Raw genomic sequence first — 19,123 nt, forward strand, 5'->3', positions numbered from 1 at the left:
TGGCAGTGAACAGAGTCAGCCTGCGACAGTGCATTCTAATTACTGCACTACCATGGCTCTCCACCACGGTAGGTGGGGGATTATCTGTTCAAACTGGACCAGTTTGTTGCAACTTTTTTTATGATAGAGTTATTGATCTCTCTTCTATGTTTAGGGCAAGAAGCTTGGGTCCGGAAGCTAAAATGGCCCAAACTGAAAGAATTTAATGCACTGAAGTGGCAGCCTTTGTACACCTGCCCAGAATGCAGAGACACGGCTGCTTTTTATAAATCCTATTGTAATCTGAGCTTCTTCTGGATCCTGAAGGCTGGCCACATGGTAAGTCCTTTCCATGCTTTCAGAGCAAGAATAGGACAGCTTCTGTTTTGTATGTTGTAAGAAGGAAAAACATTTTATAAACACAGCTTTGCGTAGTACAAAGACAAAAGAATAGGGCAAGTATGATGATACCTATGTCCCTTCCATGAAAGAGAGAGTTTGCCAATAAAATGAAAATTTTGCAAGGAGAGAGAGAGAGAGAGAGAGGCTGCCATAAGCAAGGCTCTTTCAGTTGATCGTAATAGCATATGAAGATTCTTTTTTAAATAGTTTTTATTAAATAATTTAACAATGCTAAAAGATAAAACTATTTTTCCCATAATCCTACCTTAATCCATTAGCAATTCCAAAGATCATTGTCATTTCTATCCAGGCGTTGCCATAAAGCTCATAAAGGGTTTCCAGAATTTTATTCAAATATTTCTTATGTCAGCCCCGATCCAAGAAGTCAATTTTATGTTCCATTTGTTGGTTTCTAACAATCTTGATCTTCAGTTCGTCCAATTGCTGTCACCGGAGAGAATCTCTAATTAAACTTCCTTTACCCCAGTCTCAAATTTCTTCAAGGTTTTAGAAACCCTCTTTTGTAAATTCAATAATATCTTATCCTGGTCGTTTTTCATCTCCTGGCTTATCATTTGTTTTTCCACTCTGCCATTTCTGTCTTATAATCGACACTTTATTTTACAATGTTTCTACATCAGTTGGAGTTTGTTTTGCCTCTTCATCCTGTCAGTTTATAATTTCTTCCATATTAGTCTCTTCCATGTCTTTCTTTTTTAGAGTCTTCTTCAAAAAATGCATTTGGAGGTGCAGAAATTATTTCTGACAGTTTAACTATATGTTTCAGGCACAGTTCTTCAAAATTCCTTTGAAATGTCTCAAGCATCATAACTTTGTCATTTTATAATCCATAACCACTGCTCTTATTTCAGTTCAAGAATAGATGACAGGTTCCCCTCCCCTTTTCTTTCTTTCTTTTTTACTATTTGTGCCTGGAACTTTAGTCTTCTTTAGAGTCCCATTTCTTTAATCACAAAAGTATCAGATTTTTTTTGTTTTTTATTTTCAAATTTCAACCATTTTCATTTTTTCCCTGATAGATTAAACCATTTATGTTCCTACAAAGAAAATAATGTTTTACTGAGTTATTTTAAAAATCTTAGCAAAAGGCCTAGCATCCCAAATTCACCTGTTTCCTTAATTCATTTATAACTTTCTTGAATTGCATTTATTTTATGCTCTTTGAATTCTCTAAGCCAGTGGTTCTCAACCTTTCTAATGCCGCGACCCCATAATACAGTTCCCCATGTTGTGGTGACCCCCAACCACTTATACATCACTGGGTGCCAGGGGCGTGGCCAAAGAAAAGGGGAAAAAATGGCGGACAGCCTTGTTTGGCGACCCCCGTGAAATGGTCGTTCGACCCCAAATGGGGTCCCGACCCACAGGTTGAGAACCACTGCTCTAAGCCATAAGCTAGTTTTTCCTCTATTTTGGGATGAAGTTTTAGTCACCAGATTTGTTGCTTGGAAGACCTTTGTTAATTATAAAATCACTATAAATCCAAAAATGGTTAGTAACTGAGGTTGGATGAACCCCAATATCTTAAAGACTCCACTTGATGGCTTCCCTTATCTCCCAGTGCTCCTACCTATCACTCAACCGCAGTCCTGCAGTCTCTTCATAAGGATTGGTTGTCTGGAGCAGAGGCCTCCAACCTTTTGGGCACCAAGGACCGGTTCTGTGGAGAAAGATTTTTCTGCAGACCAGAGGGGGTGTGGTTTCTTATGCTGCCCGCATCCAGTGGGTGGGGCTTCACTTGCTTGCGCGGCCTGGTTGCTGGTATGCCATGGCCAGTCTGGAGCACAAATGGGTGATCTCTCATCCTCTCCTCATCTGTCAACTGAGTTTATTGCCAGTCTGTCACTCTTGGCTGCATTGTCATCTCCATTCCATCAGAGATGTCTCGTTTGCCATTCCCTCACCCAGAAGTTCATAATAGATGAAGATCCTAAGGGACTATGTTTAACTATCCATAGTTGAGATAATGGACTTAAATGGACTCCAGAAGATGGTAAAGGAGGAACGTCCATGGGGTCGCAATAGGTCGGACACGACTTCACAACTAACAACAACAAAGTTGAGATAATGGAGTCTAAACGTATTTTGTAGTTTTGTCCGGATGAGCAAGCCTTCTACTTCCTTTTTTTATTTTCTCTTTTCTTTAGCCTCAATGAACAATAGATGAATAATATTACAAAACGTGGGGAGGGAATCTTCTCTTCTTTGTGGTCCCCGTGCCCTTTTATTTTATGGCTGCTCCTGTTCTTGTAGCTTTCTGGAAAATCCCTTACAGTTGGCTAACTGATGCTCTTTTGATCTCAGGTCCCGGCTGACCAAGGTGACATGGCACTGAAGATGCTTAGGATGGTCACCCAACAAAAGCAGTGACTAAATTAGAGCCAGCTGGCTTGGCTCCTCTTCAAAACAAAAGCAGGTTGTTTGGGATCTTTTTTTTTTTTGCACCCTGAAGGCAGAAAGAACAATGACATCATTGTGTTTTAATTTTCTCAGACATTATGCAAGGCATTTTAAGGAGACACGGATGGAAATAATTCACTAACTCCTGCTGAAAAAGGAAAATGTTAATAAATCATGGATGGGCTTCTTGTAGGCCGTGTGCATGTGTTGCAGCCTCAGAACATCCTCCTTTTGTCCTGCAACATCTGGTAAAATTGGTGAGATATCCTTTTGGGGTAGGTTTTGCCAAAACGAAGTAGAGATGGCTCAATCAGCCTTCTGGAGGCAAAAGGCATCCATTTCCATAGCCAGAAAATGGTCCCATCCAGGTCTCAGCCCCATCCTCTTGGAGAGATTATTGTCCTAGCTTCCAAATAGTCAAGGGTAGCTCCCAGGACAAAAGAGGTTGTCCATTCTTGAAACAGTGTTTTCTCAAGTGCAATATTTCCTTTTGACTGATTTTAATTCTTTTTTTATATATCCTTTACATGCAAATACCACTTGGAGCCTCTTTGTAGATAGTTTCTTGTCCAGACCCATGTAAAGGTAATTTTCCTGGTTTTTGGCCTCCCAGAGACAAGCATGTGGTCAAGAGTGGGTGAAATTGTCCTGGGAGCCAGAAGCCATCCAGCTCAAGCATTTTCTACCTGCCTAGGCAATATACCTCCTGGAGGTTGCCCCAGAGCTCAAGCCCAAAGCCATCACATCCTTTTTCCCACCAGCCTTTCCAGTTTGATTGAAAACAATGGGTTGGATTCAGGTCTCATTCATTTAAGTGAGATGTGCTTCCTAGGAAGTATATTCAGGATTGACGGGCATAAGCCCAACTGCATACAGAGCTAAGGCCTCATTTCTAAAGTAGAAGCAGTTGTTTCCCTTGTCTTCCAACGTGGAGGAAATATAGGAACAAAAGCAGCAACCTGAAGCAAAGGTTCAAAGTCTCCTAATCTTGATCTTTAGGCTAATGGGTTTGTCTAAGCCATTAGACCTGTGGACTTCAACTCCCAGAATTCATGGCTGGCTCAGGAATTCTGGGAATTGACGTCCATGGGTTGTAAAAAGGGGGCAGAGTTGCCCAACCCAGTCTAAGCAAAGGTTGTTTGCCCCAACCCATCTGGTGGGGATGGGATGGTAGCTGCTAGGATTCTGAAACTGCTAGGTCAACATAGCTGGATGGTAAATTGAGAAATATGGGTCTAACCTGAGCCTCTCTGATCTTTTTTGACAACAATACCTTCTATGATTTTAGGGGGACATAATTACCTAATCTTTTAAGTGACTTACCAGTTTGGGATAGCTAGTCTGCTATTCACAAATCCAACACAGTTGTTTTGTCTTATACTCCTTTCTTTTGATACATGGTTTAAGTTCTCTGTTCAGGTGTGTAATCAACTCAGAGGGCTTTGTGGAGCATTTGTTTCCTTTTCATTGTTTACGCACTTAAGTAAAACACTGAGTAAGGAAGTGCCAAAGCCTATGTGTGGATAATAATTATACAATTCGATGAGGTAGATAGATGAAGGGTCTTGTCTGCCTCTAATGCTGAGAAAAAGCAAATACAAACTTAGTTCAGAATTATCTTCCTTTGGCTGTCCCACTTGCTCATTCTGCGTGGGAAGTCACTAGGGAGGCTTCTCACATTAGTACTGAAGTACATCTCTTGAACCGTGAAGTTTGCAGGGAAAGCACTGTGTCTTCCTCAAAGATGCCAACTGTTGGAAATGAAACTGATGCTCTGTATACACAGTTTAATGCCTGTCTCGGAGAGAAACAAATTCCTTCCATGGTGGTGAAATTGCCTTTGTCTTATGTGTTTTATGTATATGTATATGAAATCTGAAAGCTAAAGATGTGGCCTTAATAAATATTGATTTCCATCATACCTCATCAGCAGCTCTGCAAATATATCTGTGTGATGGAGCAGAGGTAAAAAAAGGACCGTGTAGTATTTTCCCCCCCCCTCCAAGTTGAGGGGTGTGGCAGAAATTTAAGCTTTGCTGCCTCAACCTCTTTTCCCATGAATGTAGCACACAGCTCTGTTCATTTAATCCTTTTATAAAGTGCAATGAACTATTAGGCCACTTGGTGGGGGAAAAGATCTTTAAATAGGAATACCACTGATCTGCCTAGCCCAGTATTGTCAACTTTGGTTTATGTACATGATTTATTGAAAGAATATATATAATTGGCTGGAGTTTGCACAACATCAAGCCATGGTGGCCAATCTTGATAATTTTAAGACCTGTGGACTTCAACTCCCAGAATTCCCCAGCCAGCCATGTTGGCTGAGGAATTCTGGGAGTTGAAGTCCACAACTTAAAGTTGCCAAGGTTGGCCACCTATGTGCTAAGCCATGCACTATGGATTCATTTAATAAATCACTGCTGTATAGCTTGGTGTGTTGGGTGAACTGGTGGACCTCCTGAGTTTTAGGCAGAAATTTTACTACCCTGACTTGGTAGTGCCAGGCATTGACAGCTGAGATTACATTGAGTGGATGCTGTTCCAGTAAGCTGCAGTCTGAACTGAATTAAGATAGCTGTGGGCTGCTTCATGAAGAAATCTTTTTAGGGAAGGCAGGAATGTGTAAGGACATTCATCAACTTTATAGGGAGGTGCTTGGGAGGGAAATAGGAAGAGGAAGGCATATTAGGTATGGTTGCCACCTTCAGTTATTTATAAAAAATAATAAAGGTGGGATATAAATAACAAATGCAGTCACTAAGTGTTGTGATGGAGGGTTGAACCTGCTTCTTCTTGCCTGCTGCAATGGGATGAAATTGGGAGTTGGGACGAAGAGCGATAGCATGGCAAGGTGAGAGGTTCTGAGGCTGCCTCTTGATATGAGCTCAGTGCTCTTAACAGAGAGCTTAGAGGTGATTGGCCAAGCATTTGTTTTGAAATATCTGAAACAGAAGACCTTCCACTTTGTCTAGAGTTACTCTTATGATGTCCCTGCTGCAATATTGCCCCAGGTTCTTTCAGCTATTGCACCAGAGGGAGGAACGTGAAACATGTGCAAAACACCTCCCCATAGTAGAGGCTCTGAAGGCACAAGGCTGGTCTTCAAACAGTGGGACTCCACAGCTCTCTGATGAGATAATCACAATGGAAGAAAGGCAAGCATACAAATCAGTTGCAGCAGCATTTGTCCCTTCTACTGAGTCTATGGCTTTCAGTCAAGGGAACTGATGTCCTGTTCCTGAGGCTTGGCCAGTTCCTAGTGTGCTTAATTATCCTGCAAATAGGAAGGCTCAGCTGTTCTCTCTGTATTGCTTGCACACACTGCAAGGGGAAATAACCACTGTCAGTTCATGGCAGGCGGTGTCACTTTTTAGCTTGAGGCCCATAGCTAATGATGTGAATGTTGCTTTCTAATTATTATTAAAAAAACATAAAGCTATAAACCAGGGGTGTCAAACTGCCAGCCCGCGGGCTGGATGTGTCATGCCGAAACCGCGCCCACCCCATTGCCGGCAATGGAAAAAAAAAGTCACAACACGTCATGTGACATTGCGAGTTTGACACCCCTGCTATAAGCCATTGCATTCAACCTGCCTAGGTTGATTTCATGCCATGCTAAGCCAAATCAATAAACCAACCTTAGCACAATGTGTGAACCCAGATATTCCTTGACCTTCAATTTTAATAGCTCTGATTATGTACTGCTCTGCTTTTTAGTTGCCATCTTCCCCCCCCCCCCGGCTTGTTCACTTTCTAAACTTCTAAAAATCACTGCATGACATTGAAACTTTTGACTTTTTATTTTACAGTTATATAATGCTTGGATTATTAACCAGGAATAATGTTCATCTCCATTCTGTAAAGTCTCTTTTTTCTGGTTTCTGAATACCAATTTACACTTGAAGGTCCTAAAGAAGCAAGATTGGTCCTTTGTAGTGAATAGTTGTCCTATCTTTTCAATCTTCCCAGCCTACTTCTCTGGCTACAGAGCAGTGTAGTCTATTACTGCCAATGGCTGTATCTCAGATGATCTACAATCATCTACAATGATTGTAGCTCAGGGAAGGAAGGCTTACAAGATCTGTAGGCAGAGGTGGAAAATGTCAAAATTCCAGAGGAGCTGGTAGAACACAATCTAAGATGTCATACTTGGGAAAGGCAAATTCTGGGAATCAATTACAACAGCATCTAGGAACTAGTTGCTTGATCTGAGGAAGGGACATATAAAGGTACATGTGTCCATGTAGATACTAAGAGCCAAGCTTGACTTAACCCCTACTTTCTCTATGTCCTTCAATCATCCAAATTGCTTGGAGGAAACAACCAATTGTCTAAAGAGAAAACTCATTGAAAAAAAATAATGTACAACCCAAGACAGGCCTTTAAAGTTAATAAAGGAACTCAGAACTGGAAGGAAAAAAAAGCTGACTTCCCTTACGTGACATGGCCTCTCTGTGCCGCCCACTGCAGTTCTAACCCCCAAAATATGAACTCTTGCCACCCAAGCTTCCATACCCAGTTTCATTCCCTAGCTCAACAGTCCTTATGAACGTAGCTGGGTCCAGAGATTTGGTAGGTTCTGTAATGAGGCTCACACGAAGAACCATATTTCTGTTTTCCTGTTGAATGTGTTAAGAGGATCCATGGCCTACAAAAGCAAAGACATTTTTCCTGCACATGGGAAAGCAATCCCGACAACCAAGTCTCACGGTTTTGTGTTTCCTTGTCTGAGCAATTGTGACACGTCAGCTTTGTAATTAGTCAGTTGGGAAGCCTCTGACGGACAGGCATTACCCCAGGAGAATGTACCAAGCAAAACTGAGCTGAAAGTGGGTTAGCTGCGAAAAGTCTCTCTCCTTAGTCCTGACCTTTAACAGGTTGAAAATGACAGCTTGTCAGAAATGACATTTCAAGAGTTACAGCATATTTTAAATCATCTACATTCTTTGTCCCTAAAGCCTGTGATCAAAATAGGCAGAAGTGATACTAATAATGGAAGGCAGCTTGTGTTCCATTCTTGTTTTGTCTACAACTCTTTAAAACAGCTATGTCTTTTTCTGAGAAGCAGAATCCCAGGTAAACAAAACAGGGAACTTTAAAGAATGAAGGTAGATTGGCTTTTGTATGCCCCAACATAGCTCCTCCTTTCTCTCCCCCCCCCCAAAGTGTCACATGGTGCTGGAAAATACTGTTTTAATACAGGTACATCTAAGAACAACTTAACGTCTTCTCTCTCCTGGGCTGTAGGTAAGATGAAAGTATTGTCATAAGGGTACAATAAATGATGCCAGGCCATGTTGACGCCATGGTTGGAGTTCAAATGGAGAGACACCCTGGATTTTAGAGGCCATTTGGAAATTGCTGATTCCCGTGCAACCTACAACTCATCTCTTTATGGCCCAGATGAATGATCTGTTCATGTTTAAGTCAACATTATTTATGTAAAAAACAACAATAACCTTCACAAAATAAAGCAGTTTCAGTGCTTACAACTTGTTAGTAATTGTTAACATATTTTAAGCCAGACAGAAAGAAGGAGATGAAACTCAAAGGCCCTCTCTAGGGTTTCATCTTGTCTTTCCAATTGGCATCCTTCAGTTGCCTTGGAAATGCAACTCCCACAACTGGAGTTGCAAGGCAACCGGAAGGAAGCCTGTTGGGAAAGGCAGCATGAACCAAATATCCACAAGCGATCATGTTTTCTGAACAAAGCAAAACGTTTTAAAATAGAGAGGGACTCTATTTGGCTATGATTCAAATCCTTTTGGTTCATACATTGCACCAAGCCCTGGTTTCCATTGTTTTTTTGAATAAGTCATATTTGGTTGTATTCCTGCATTGTGCCAAGCCAAGAACTAAGATTTACAAATTACAATATCTTGATTCATGGAACACTCGACCAAAATTGAGCAGCTACATTGCAACTTATTATAATCTGCAAACTCAGCCAGCATCTCCCATTGGGGCACTTTTAATGTTGTTCTCAATAGGGCTTGTTTGAGTTGCATTTCTTCTCTGGAAACTTTATTGAGAAATGTGCTGACACTAAAGATTACCCCCTACTCATTTTATCAAAAGATTTGTGGGCTGAAGAGCTCATAACTTTAATGGGAAAAAATAATAAAACAAAGCACTATTTCCTTGTTGACATACAGATCTCCCTGTAGCTTTTTTAGCTGAAGTATCGTTATGTCGCTGAAGTCATGTTACTTTCCCTAAAGGCATCGTTATAAATCCTATCATTTCCCTAATCTTTTTAATTAAAAAAAAGGCTGTGCACTTAAAGATTTTCCTTTGAATTTCCAGGGCTCATTGTATGTGAACATGTATGAGAAGTTTTAGAATTTGGCATCTTGAGGTTAGCCAATACATTATGTCATGTTGAGCCTTTCAATTATCTCGCCTGGCAACTGTTGCTTATAGTCATTTTCCTGCAGCAGTTCTGACTTTTTGCAGTTTATCAGAAACCTCAAATTTGCACTGTGGCAAGGAAAATTGCCCCAGCACTAAGTGAGAAAAAAAAAAGTCACTTGATTATAGATGCCATGAGGAAGAGATTTTATGGAGACTTGATATTGCCTGATGCATTTTGATAAGTGTCTTATCAAGGCTCCCTGAAAGTAGTACTGGACACCAAACCAATTTTAAAAATCAACAAGAATTGCAGTCCCATTTAGCCCTTCTCATAGTTGTATTCATAGCAAAACTATGAGTACTAACTTTGTACATTAAAATGCAAGACTGAAAGTATTTCTCCACTCCTCACCTTTCACTTTTTGGAAAACTAGGGAGGAAAACTTCTGAAATGCTTCCCAGACTCTTCCTTGTCCCCTAATAGTCATTTCCATCGACCAGGTGTCTTCAAACCTGGCCCTTTTATGACTTGTGGACTTCAACTCCCAGAATTCTTCAGCCAGCGTGCCTGGCTGAGGAATTCTGGGAGTTGAAGTCCACAAGTCATAAAAGGGCCAAGTTTGAAGACCTCTGCCATAAACTATTACAGTCGTACAATTGATCTGCAGCAAGGGGAGGGATGTTCTGTTGCCCCAATTCACAATTGATGACACCTGGGAAAAGCTGACACAAAGCTTGGCTGGTCCAGATGAGGACAAATGGGATTTTATGAAGACTGAACTGAGGGCAGGTGGGATTATTGCAGAGGTGTGTTGGAGGAAGAACTAGAACGCACAATCCCCTAGTTCACCAAGAACAAAATAATGCCAGCCTGAAAGCCCCTGCAAGGACTTTTTGTTGGTTAACGTCAGTAGGAAGGGAATGAGAGAAGTGGAGAGAGATGGCCATTTGCCCCATTCGATCCTTCAAGGTAGGCCAGTCAAGAAGCACAACTTCTATAATTGGCTTGAATAGAGTCAACCCTTTCTAAAGATGCTGTCAGCAGCCCTCAATCCCACTGGATGGACCAGAACAGGAAATCAACTGCACAGGAAAGTTATGAAGAGTTTTGTTGAGCATGGCTATAACAACACAGTCTGATTTTGCTGTACCTCTTTCCTTGGTTTTATACTTCAGTGGAGGCTTCTGAATGTTACCTTGTTGCTCTGGAATTTAAAAATGCTTCAGCCCCTTTTGCCTAAGCAACAACTCCTCCATATCTCCGCCACAGTCATCTTCCTTACTCTCTATCCTTGTGGGCTCCCAAGCCTGGCCACTAACGGTGACATTAAAAGTGGTCCTGTTGCAAACACTGGGAGAGTTTTCTCCCAAGAGATCAACAAGGCTGAGGATTGGCTTTCTGTGTTTTGTGGTTCTGTGATTGAGGGCTTTTGTGAAAACCGTTCCTTGCTCTCTGATCTCTGCTTAGCTTTTTTCTCCTTCCTTGGAGACTTCATCTGACCTCATAATCCAAGCCAAACATCTTCCACTGCAGCCTCCAGCAGTTTCAACAGTGCCATCCTCACTTTCCGCATGGTCTCCTTTGCCTGAGTTCACATTCAAGAAGCAGCTGACAGCCGTTCATCATCTCCATCCAGAGACAGATCAGGAAGAGGAAGGTTGTCGCTGACAATCTCATTCAGCTGCAGATCACTGACTGCTGCAGGAAATGTACCCCAATTAATTCTTAGATCTAAAAGTTACATGCAGCTGCTACGTTCCATTTGGCCCAGCTATTTCTCCCAATGTACACTGGTCTCCTTGATTAGGTAGGACCAATTTTAACTGCCAGAGAGAAACAGGAAAAACTAGAAGCTCCTCTTTGTATTGGATGTGAACCTGATGCTATAGTCTAATTTCATGAATATTAGGTTCTTAGGCTCCATCCTTCTTCATTTCCTCTTTTACCGCTTCAGGGGTTGAGGGTCTTAGGCGCCATCAATGCTCATTTATCCTAGCCTTCCTCAAGCTGATGTCCCTCAGATGTTTTAGACTACAGCCTCCATCATCCCCAGCTAACATGGCCTTATTGTCTAAAGAGGATGTGTGTTGCAATGTAGTACATCTCGAAGAAATCAGCTTGGGAAGGGCTGCATGAACTCATTAATGAGATATAGAGCAGTTTATATCTGTTTATATATAAACACTTTCTGTTACCAGCCCAAATGATAGTAAGCTACTGACACCAAGCCATATTTTGTATTTTGAATAAGACACAATTGTTTGGAACCACTGAATATGTTAACCATAAGTGAGATTGAAAGCTCCTCATAGCTGATTTCAAAATCGTAGGTTTTTTGGGAACTGTGGTTATTAAATAAGACAAATCAACTAGTTCACAAAAATCAAACAACTTGCATAATGGGATGTGTGAATCCAGCTTAATGAGGCAGGGAGGAGCATTATTAAGAATGTCATTGAAGTAACAATGTCCAAAACAAGACTTTTATAGGGCAGCGCTGTGAAAGGAAGAGCAGTAATCCAGGCAGAACCACAATTCCTGTAAAATATCCAGAGAGAACCATTCATTTCAAATAGTGATGTTCCAAGAACATTAATTCAAGGATACACAGTTATTTTTGGGTCAAGGGCATCAATCAGTCTTTAAGTGTTATTCCCCCCCCCCAAAAGGAGTAGACAGGAAAACCTACAACTCTCTTCATTTTATGTCCAATTAGTTACAAATAACTGTAACTAATGGGATAGTCTCTGTTCCTGTATTTAATTATGTTTTCCTTTTTGTCACATGTAAAGACAGAACTTGATAATTTTGGTATCCAAAGATCTTTGCAATCCCTGCATCAATTCTAGGGGAAGCTCAAGTTAAACACCTTTGCATCAGATGCTATGAAGGTAAAGGAGCTCAGCAAATTCTGACTTTCAAAAGGCATTTGTATTTCATCTCTTTTTTTTTCCTTGCTGCAAAATTTATTGCCAGGATAGGATTATGTAAGCATGGAATCTCTCTTGCAATAGAACTATGACATGTGTTTGAACAAGGTTTTTTTTTTTAATTATATAACATATTCCTAATCTTTTTTTTTTTTTAAGGCACAAAAGAGACTTAGAAAAATATGCAAAACAGCTATCTTCCTCCTGCACATTTTCACATTAACAAGAAAGATCACTTGAAATTGGAAAAAGTTTAAAGAAGAAATGCTTGATCTTTGATAGGACTTTGAGGAGAGCCATATTTTGGGAGGAATGGATTTGAGCTTACTTTTTTTTCTTTTCTTTTTGATTTTCATTGTCAGTATCATCATAGGCAGACAGAATAGTTTTGCTATCAAAATCTAGGCTGATTCCAAACTTTATGGTAAACGTTAATTTTTCCAGGAATGAAATAGAGCACTCAAAAGTCCTCTCCGATCTCCCAAATGCTCTTCAAAACATCACTCACAAAAATCACAAGGGACAGAAAATCACTGTAAGGGCTACATGAAGCCATTAACAAGTAATTCCTGCTAGCAAGTTGTCAAAATCCTGGCATTATTCCAACTCCTCAAATACCTAGATTTTCTCCCCCAACATTTGCTTTGAATAGTGAAATAAAAATGTACACAACCGGAAAGCTCGTTTCTCAGCACTGGTTCTCTTTTTCAAAAAATATTGAGGAATTTTCCAAAGACTTACCTAGGAGTAAATTAGGTCCCACTCAGTTTGATGTAGTTGTTCTGCGAACACTCCTTGTGAGGCTTTTCTAGTGAGATGATAGAGCTAGACCCTGAACCTTGACTAATTTGTATTTCTAGCCATGGACGGTTTAAGGACAATATGCATCACAACTACTTTTAGGATCTAGCTGACATTTTTGGAAAAATAGCTTAATAGTTAGAACCTAGGTGGAAAAGCACATAGAAACTCCAGATCTGTTCCAAGGAAATAAAAAAAACACAACCCACAAAGCAGCAGTGGCAAATTCTTGCCATCCTATGGCCAGCATGTCTATGAAACATCAGGAACCAAGATTCATTGAAGTCAGTCTAGTTAATTCAATATTCTGACCACTAATCAATTAACCTACCTTTAATAAGCTTTAACCGTATTGTTTTACTCACAATTAAGAGGATAACTAGAGGATTTTCTCAGTACTATCCATAAAAGTCCCTATTTTGAATATTAATGTATTTGCTTTAACACATCAGGCTCTCAGTTACTAAAATTAATTAAAATCTTCACTTCACATTGATAGTTCAAAAAGGGGGTGTGTGAGGGATGGGGAACCTATTCTGCACCTAACACTCTTGTTACGTGACAGTGAGTATTCTGTAGAACAGAAGTGGCAAACTGGTGGTTTTCTGGTTCTGGTTCAACTACAGTTCCCTCATCTCCGAGTACTGACCACAAAGGTGGACATTCATGGGAGTCATAATCCAATGACATTTGAGTCCCTACTCTTGTTTGAAAGCGTGTTTTTTAAAAAGGTGTTTTTAAAAAACCAGTTTGAAATAGTGATTAAAGTGCTGGCCTAGAAACCAGGAGACTGGGACTTCTAGTCCCACCTTAGTCATGAAAGCTTGTTGCCTGACTTTGGGCCAGTTACTCTCTCTTAGCCCAGCTCACCTCATGGGGTTGTTGTGGAAAAATGAGGAGGGAGGAGCATTGGGATGTTTGCTTCCTTGCCTTGTCTATGAAAAAAAAGTCGGGATAAAACTCTAAATAAATATATATATAAGAAATGTCTCGCATGTGACCTTAAATGTGCACTTCCCCCATTTCCTTATGTGCCGCAGGTTTAAAGCTGTAATCTGGATCGTCAGCCATGCAATGTCTGGTCTCTGGCTTCCTTCAGGTGTGGGTCCTGAGGACACAGAGAGAGTCATCAGAGCGCCTGAGATGGGAAGCTTTGTGTGCTCTTGGTTCCCCCATTCCCCGGCCATTCTCTTTCGGAATCCTGAGGCCATCTTCCCTTTGATGTGCATCCTTCCGCCGCTCCCAACGACCGCCTGACCTCTTGCCTCCTCTCTCGCTGCCTCCCTCATTGTTCCCTTCTCCCGCACCGCCGCCGCCTCCCCCAACCCATCCTCCGCGTCTTTCTCCTCCCTTTGCTGATGTCATTCGCTGCCTGTTCTGGCTGAAAGCATCGGCGAGAGCAGCGAGTAGGACCCACCGGGTCGTCCGCCCGCCCGCCCGCCCGCGATCATGGCTGCTACGGTGGGGCTGCAGCGTCTCTCGCCCGCAGCTCCCAGCTAAGCCCCCAAGGGCGCGATGGAGCCCGGCGGCCCCGAAGAGCCCCCGCGTCTCCTGCAGTTACTGCGGAAACTCAAGGAGGTCTTTGATGTGTGTGACGAAGACGCTGACGGCTTCATCCGGGTGGAACACTTCGTCGCCCTCGGGCTGCAGTTCGGCCAGGGGGATGAGGTAAGAAAGGAGTGGCTTGGGCGGGAGACGATCGCCAGGTGGGGCAGAGAAAGGGGATCCGCCGAAAGGCGGGAGGCCTTTCCTGACCGCCTGCTGAGGAAGCCGGATTTCTGCGATCTGCTCTTCTTTAGAGGAGAGCCAAGATTTGGACTACCATCCCCAGGAGGCCCATTTTTGTAAGAGGTCCCCTTCCTCTCCCTCGCTATCCCCTCAGCCCCCAGCATTGGATTTGACAGGTCTGAAGCTAATGTGGACGTTTGCCTTTCAAATCGGGGCTTAGCCTTGAGTTATGTGAAACCGGTGCAGATTTCTGAGCATGTGCAGAGAGCTTTCCCTCCCTTAAGGTTGTGTCTGTCCCATGTTCGATGGGAGAGATGTGGACTTTAACTTTCACCAATTACCCTTTAGAATATAAGGGCCGTATTGCTTGGGGAATGGAATAGTCACCCTTGGGTAGATCCCTCACAAATATTTAATCACTGCAGCGGTCTATCCCATGCAATGGACATTCGTGAAGCAGAAATCTACAGGAGAAAATACCGTTAACTAGTGACAAGTTTCCTACCCTGCTGGCCCCTATGCCTGAAGCCCAAAACGCTGCAAGAAGAAGATGTGTCCCAGTGCCGGGGTTTGGAAGACTTGCATATAGCTCTGTGGGATAGACTGGCTGTAGTTTCAGGACACCCTCCCCCCCAACAATTACAGTATACTTGACACCCCAGTCCTAGATTTCTAAATGTCAGAGAATCATGGAGACTATAGGTCATCAGCTCCATGCTCAGTGCAAGAATCAAATTTAAATCTGAGTAAGTCTCTGCTTGAACTCATCCAGAGAAAGAAGCTCACATCTTGGGTATTTATTTGTTCACGGTTAAACTGCTGTTGCTACTCAGTTTTTCTCAGCATTCAGCCAGAATCTGTTTCCCTCTATCAAGACACTCATTCTGGGTCCTGCACCCTGGGATGATAAAGATCAGATCTACGTCATCCCTTCAGGCATTAGCAAACTCTTGTCATACCCCCTTACCCAATTCTTTTTTTTCCCTTTTTTTTTGAAGACTAAACTTACTGCTTCCTCAGCCTCTGCTTGGTCTTTACTGCCCTTCTCTGTACCTATTCTCATATCTTTTCTTAAAATATCGTTTTTGTAGGTGGACATAGTACTTTAAGTGGAGTTGACCAGTGCAGAATAGTATGAAATTATTATTTTATTATCTGGATGGATTCAGCCTAAGTTTGCATTTGTTATTGTTTTAGCAGCCTCGTCATGGTGCTGACTCATATTCAGCTTGTGATCTGTTAATTTCCAAGATCATTTTTCACATGTACAATTATCAAATTATTACCTCCCATCCTATCCTTGTGCGTTTGACTCCTCCTTAAGGGAAGAACTTTGCATTTCTCTCTAATTAGGGTTCTACCTTTTATTTTCAGTCAATTTGTCTAATCCATCAGCATCGTTTTGAGTATCGTTTTGGTCTTTGATAGAATTTTATCTTCCACCCATTTCTGTGCTATTTGCAAATTAGCTAATTCTCTTCATGTCTTCAAATCAATTAATGAACATGTTAAGAGTGCTGGGCTCAGAATCAAGCTTCATGGCACTCTACTTGATGAAGAATAATTGATTAACACTCTTTTAAATATTGTTTTCAAGATCACCTAATATAGTGGCCTTTCAACCTTTATGGGCATCAGGGACTGGTTCCGTGGAGAAACTTTTTCCCATGGATTGGAAAGGGCATGGTTTCTCATGCTGCCTACATCCAGTGGATGGGGCTTTGTTTGCTGGCGTGGCCCAGTTTCTGGCATGCTGCAGATCGGTGCCAGTACACGGACCAGGGCTTGGGGACCCCTAACTAATACATATTCCATCAGATTTAACTAATCATAATGTCATCACAATGCAATAGCATTTTATCAAACACTTTGCAGGAATTAAGATATATTCTGCCCATAGCATTCCTGCAAACCGAAGTCGTCTAATAAAATTTGAAATAGAATTAGTCTGACAAATCCCTACTGACTTCTTTTCAAAGAGTTCTTTTCAAGAGTTATTTATTTGTATATTTGTTCATTTGTATCCCACCTCTATTATTTTTACAAATAACTCAAGGCGGTGAACATATCCCAACAGATCCTATTTTCCCCACAAGAACAATCCTGTCAGGTTGGCTGGATGGAGAGAGAGGGTGATTGGCTCAAAGTCACCCAGCTGACTTTCATAGCTAGAACTCACAGTCTCCCCACTTTCTAGCCTGGTACCTTAACCACTAGACCAGGGGTAGGCAACTTTGGCTCTTTTATGACTCGTGGACTTCAACTCCCAGAATTCCTGAGCCAGTATGGCTCAGCTTGGAAACCTCTCCCTTTCCCCTCAGCATGGCTGGCTCAGGAATTCTGGGAGTTGAAGTCCACGAGTCATAAAAGAGCCAAGGTTGCCTACCCCTGCACTAGACCAAATCTCTGTGGGATCCAGTGTTGAATCTTCCCAGCTATCCTTGTCAAATCTGGATTTCCTCGTGTCCTTTTTTCTTCTCTTTTCCAAGTTAGAGACATTTGTTTTCCTGCAGCAAGTTGGTATTTCATTCATTCTCAGAGATGTTGAGTGAAGGTACTATAAGCAAATTCCTTTAGGATTTTTTGAAATTTTTCTTTTTAGCAGCCTTATTTATCTTGATCTGATTTCCACACAAATTTCTCCTACTATAGAGTCCTTGTTGTTGTTGTTGTTGTTGTTAATTGCGAAGTCGTGTCTGACCCATTGCGACCCCAAGGACAACGTTCCTCCAGGCTTTCCTGTCCTCTACCATCTTCTGGAGTCCATTTAAGGTCACACCTACTGCTTCAATGACTCCATCCAGCCACCTCATTCTCTGTCATCCCCTTCTTCTATTTCTCTCAATCTTTCCCAGCATTAGTCCCTTCTCCAGTGAGTCCTCATTAGGTGGCCAAAGTATCTGAGTTTCAACTTCAGGATCTGGTCTTCTAAAGAGCAGTCGGGGTTGATCTCTTCTAGGACTGACCGGTTTGAACGCCTTGCAGTCCAAGGGACTCGCAGGAGTCTTCCCCAGCACCATAGCTCAAAGGCCTCAATTTTTTGTCACTCAGCCTTTCTTATGGTCCAACTTTCACAGCCATACATTGCAACTGGGAAAACCATGGCCTTGACTATACGCACTTTTGTTGGCAGGGTGATGTCTCTGCTTTTTAGTATGCTGTCTAGATTTGCCATAGCGTTCCTCCCCAGGAGCAAGCGTCTTTCAATTTCTTGGCTGCAGTCCCCATCTGAGGTGATCTTGGAGCCCAGGAAAATAAAATCTGTCACTACCTCCATTTCTTCCTACTGATATTAGATAGAGATAGAGTCCTACTGATACTAAATGTCAACATTTTGAACTCGAAGACTCTGGATGATTTAGTAGCATATCTACAAGAGGATTGTTTTAACATGGCTATTGGAAGGTAAAATTAGTGATGAGAACTGGCATTCTGCTGGAGTCTCATTGCATTTTAGATTATTCCTAGGATACCAAATCAGAGCAGCAAAAATCTGGGTGACCATTAGGTGATGCCAAAAGATATAGGAAACCACTCATTGCTTGCAACTATCTAGCTATTACCTAAAGTTTGCAGTGCAGGTTTGATAGTCTTATTCTTAACCAAGTTTTCAAAGGACATCTGCTTCCGGAGCATTGTCTTTCTGATAAACAATAACATTTTTGTTCTTTTATCTGCCCTCCATATCACCAAGAGCTTATGCACCTTGGGGCTTCTGATGTTTACGGGACTTCTTCTCTAGAAACAAAAGAGCTCTCAGACAAAACTATGTTGCAAAACAAGGAGGCAGGCAGTTGTATCCTAATAATAATAAAAGGAGAATCTTTTCTTAAACGCTGGCATAAAATCTTGTGAAGAATGCCTGAATCAAAATTCTCAAAAAAAAAAAATGGCTGCTTTTGATAAATAAGAATCGGGAAGCAGTTTTGCAGACTATGGGAAAGGAAAGGAAAGGAAAGGGAAGGGAAGGAAGAAAGGGAAGGGAGGAAAGGGAGGAAGGAAGGAAGGAAAGACAAACAGAAAGAAAAAAAGAAAAAGAAAGATCCCCTCCTCACCTACTTTTTCTTTTGCCTGATCTCAGCAGCCCTTCACTCATTTTGTTAGGTGCTTTTCTGTAATATATCAATATCTGTGGATAAAGGTCTCACTGACATTATCGCTATTTGCTCACTGTCATTAGAATTCTGTTCACTTCCTAGAAATCAGCCTGAGAGAGTAGAACAGATTCAGAAGGAGTGCTTAGGTGCCATTTCAGTATTGGTTTAACCGAAGATGTCTCTTGATGTGCGTGTGCAGAGGATGTAAGATGGGCTTAGTTGAAAGATCTGATCTGGGAGTAGCAGCTTCATTAAAACCCATTGCTTTATCAGAACATGAAATGAATATACTACAAAGAAAAAGAGTACATCTGTGAGACCCGAGTCATAACACTGAATTCATCACTAGAGGGATTACTTCTGTAGCTAGCAGTTGGAAGAATGAAGCATTCAGTTACAGTTATCAG

At 41.7% G+C, this 19,123-nt stretch overlaps 2 protein-coding genes across 4 annotated transcripts in view; both read left to right on the forward strand.

Annotated features, from left to right (window-relative positions):
• The window catches only part of SCPEP1 (serine carboxypeptidase 1), a 32,204-nt gene extending 27,476 nt beyond the window's left edge, over positions 1–4,728 (forward strand). For all 3 annotated transcript variants that reach the window (XM_039343592.1, XM_039343589.1, XM_039343590.1), the window contains 2 exons: positions 155–318; positions 2,707–4,728. In XM_039343592.1, coding sequence (XP_039199526.1) covers positions 155–318; positions 2,707–2,772 — 230 coding nt within the window. In that variant the 3' untranslated portion in view covers positions 2,773–4,728. The remainder of the gene's footprint in view (positions 1–154; positions 319–2,706) is intronic.
• Positions 4,729–14,333: 9,605 nt separating this feature from the next.
• RAB11FIP4 (RAB11 family interacting protein 4) overlaps positions 14,334–19,123 on the forward strand; it is a 219,212-nt gene continuing 214,422 nt past the window's right edge. The window contains exon 1 of the mRNA XM_039343593.1: positions 14,334–14,559. Within this exon, the coding sequence (XP_039199527.1) occupies positions 14,407–14,559 (153 nt within the window). The 5' untranslated portion in view covers positions 14,334–14,406. The remainder of the gene's footprint in view (positions 14,560–19,123) is intronic.

The sequence above is a fragment of the Crotalus tigris genome, unplaced genomic scaffold (genome assembly GCF_016545835.1).
Source record: "Crotalus tigris isolate CLP2741 ecotype Arizona unplaced genomic scaffold, ASM1654583v1 scf7180000017865.1625608, whole genome shotgun sequence".
Lineage (NCBI taxonomy): Eukaryota > Metazoa > Chordata > Lepidosauria > Squamata > Viperidae > Crotalus > Crotalus tigris.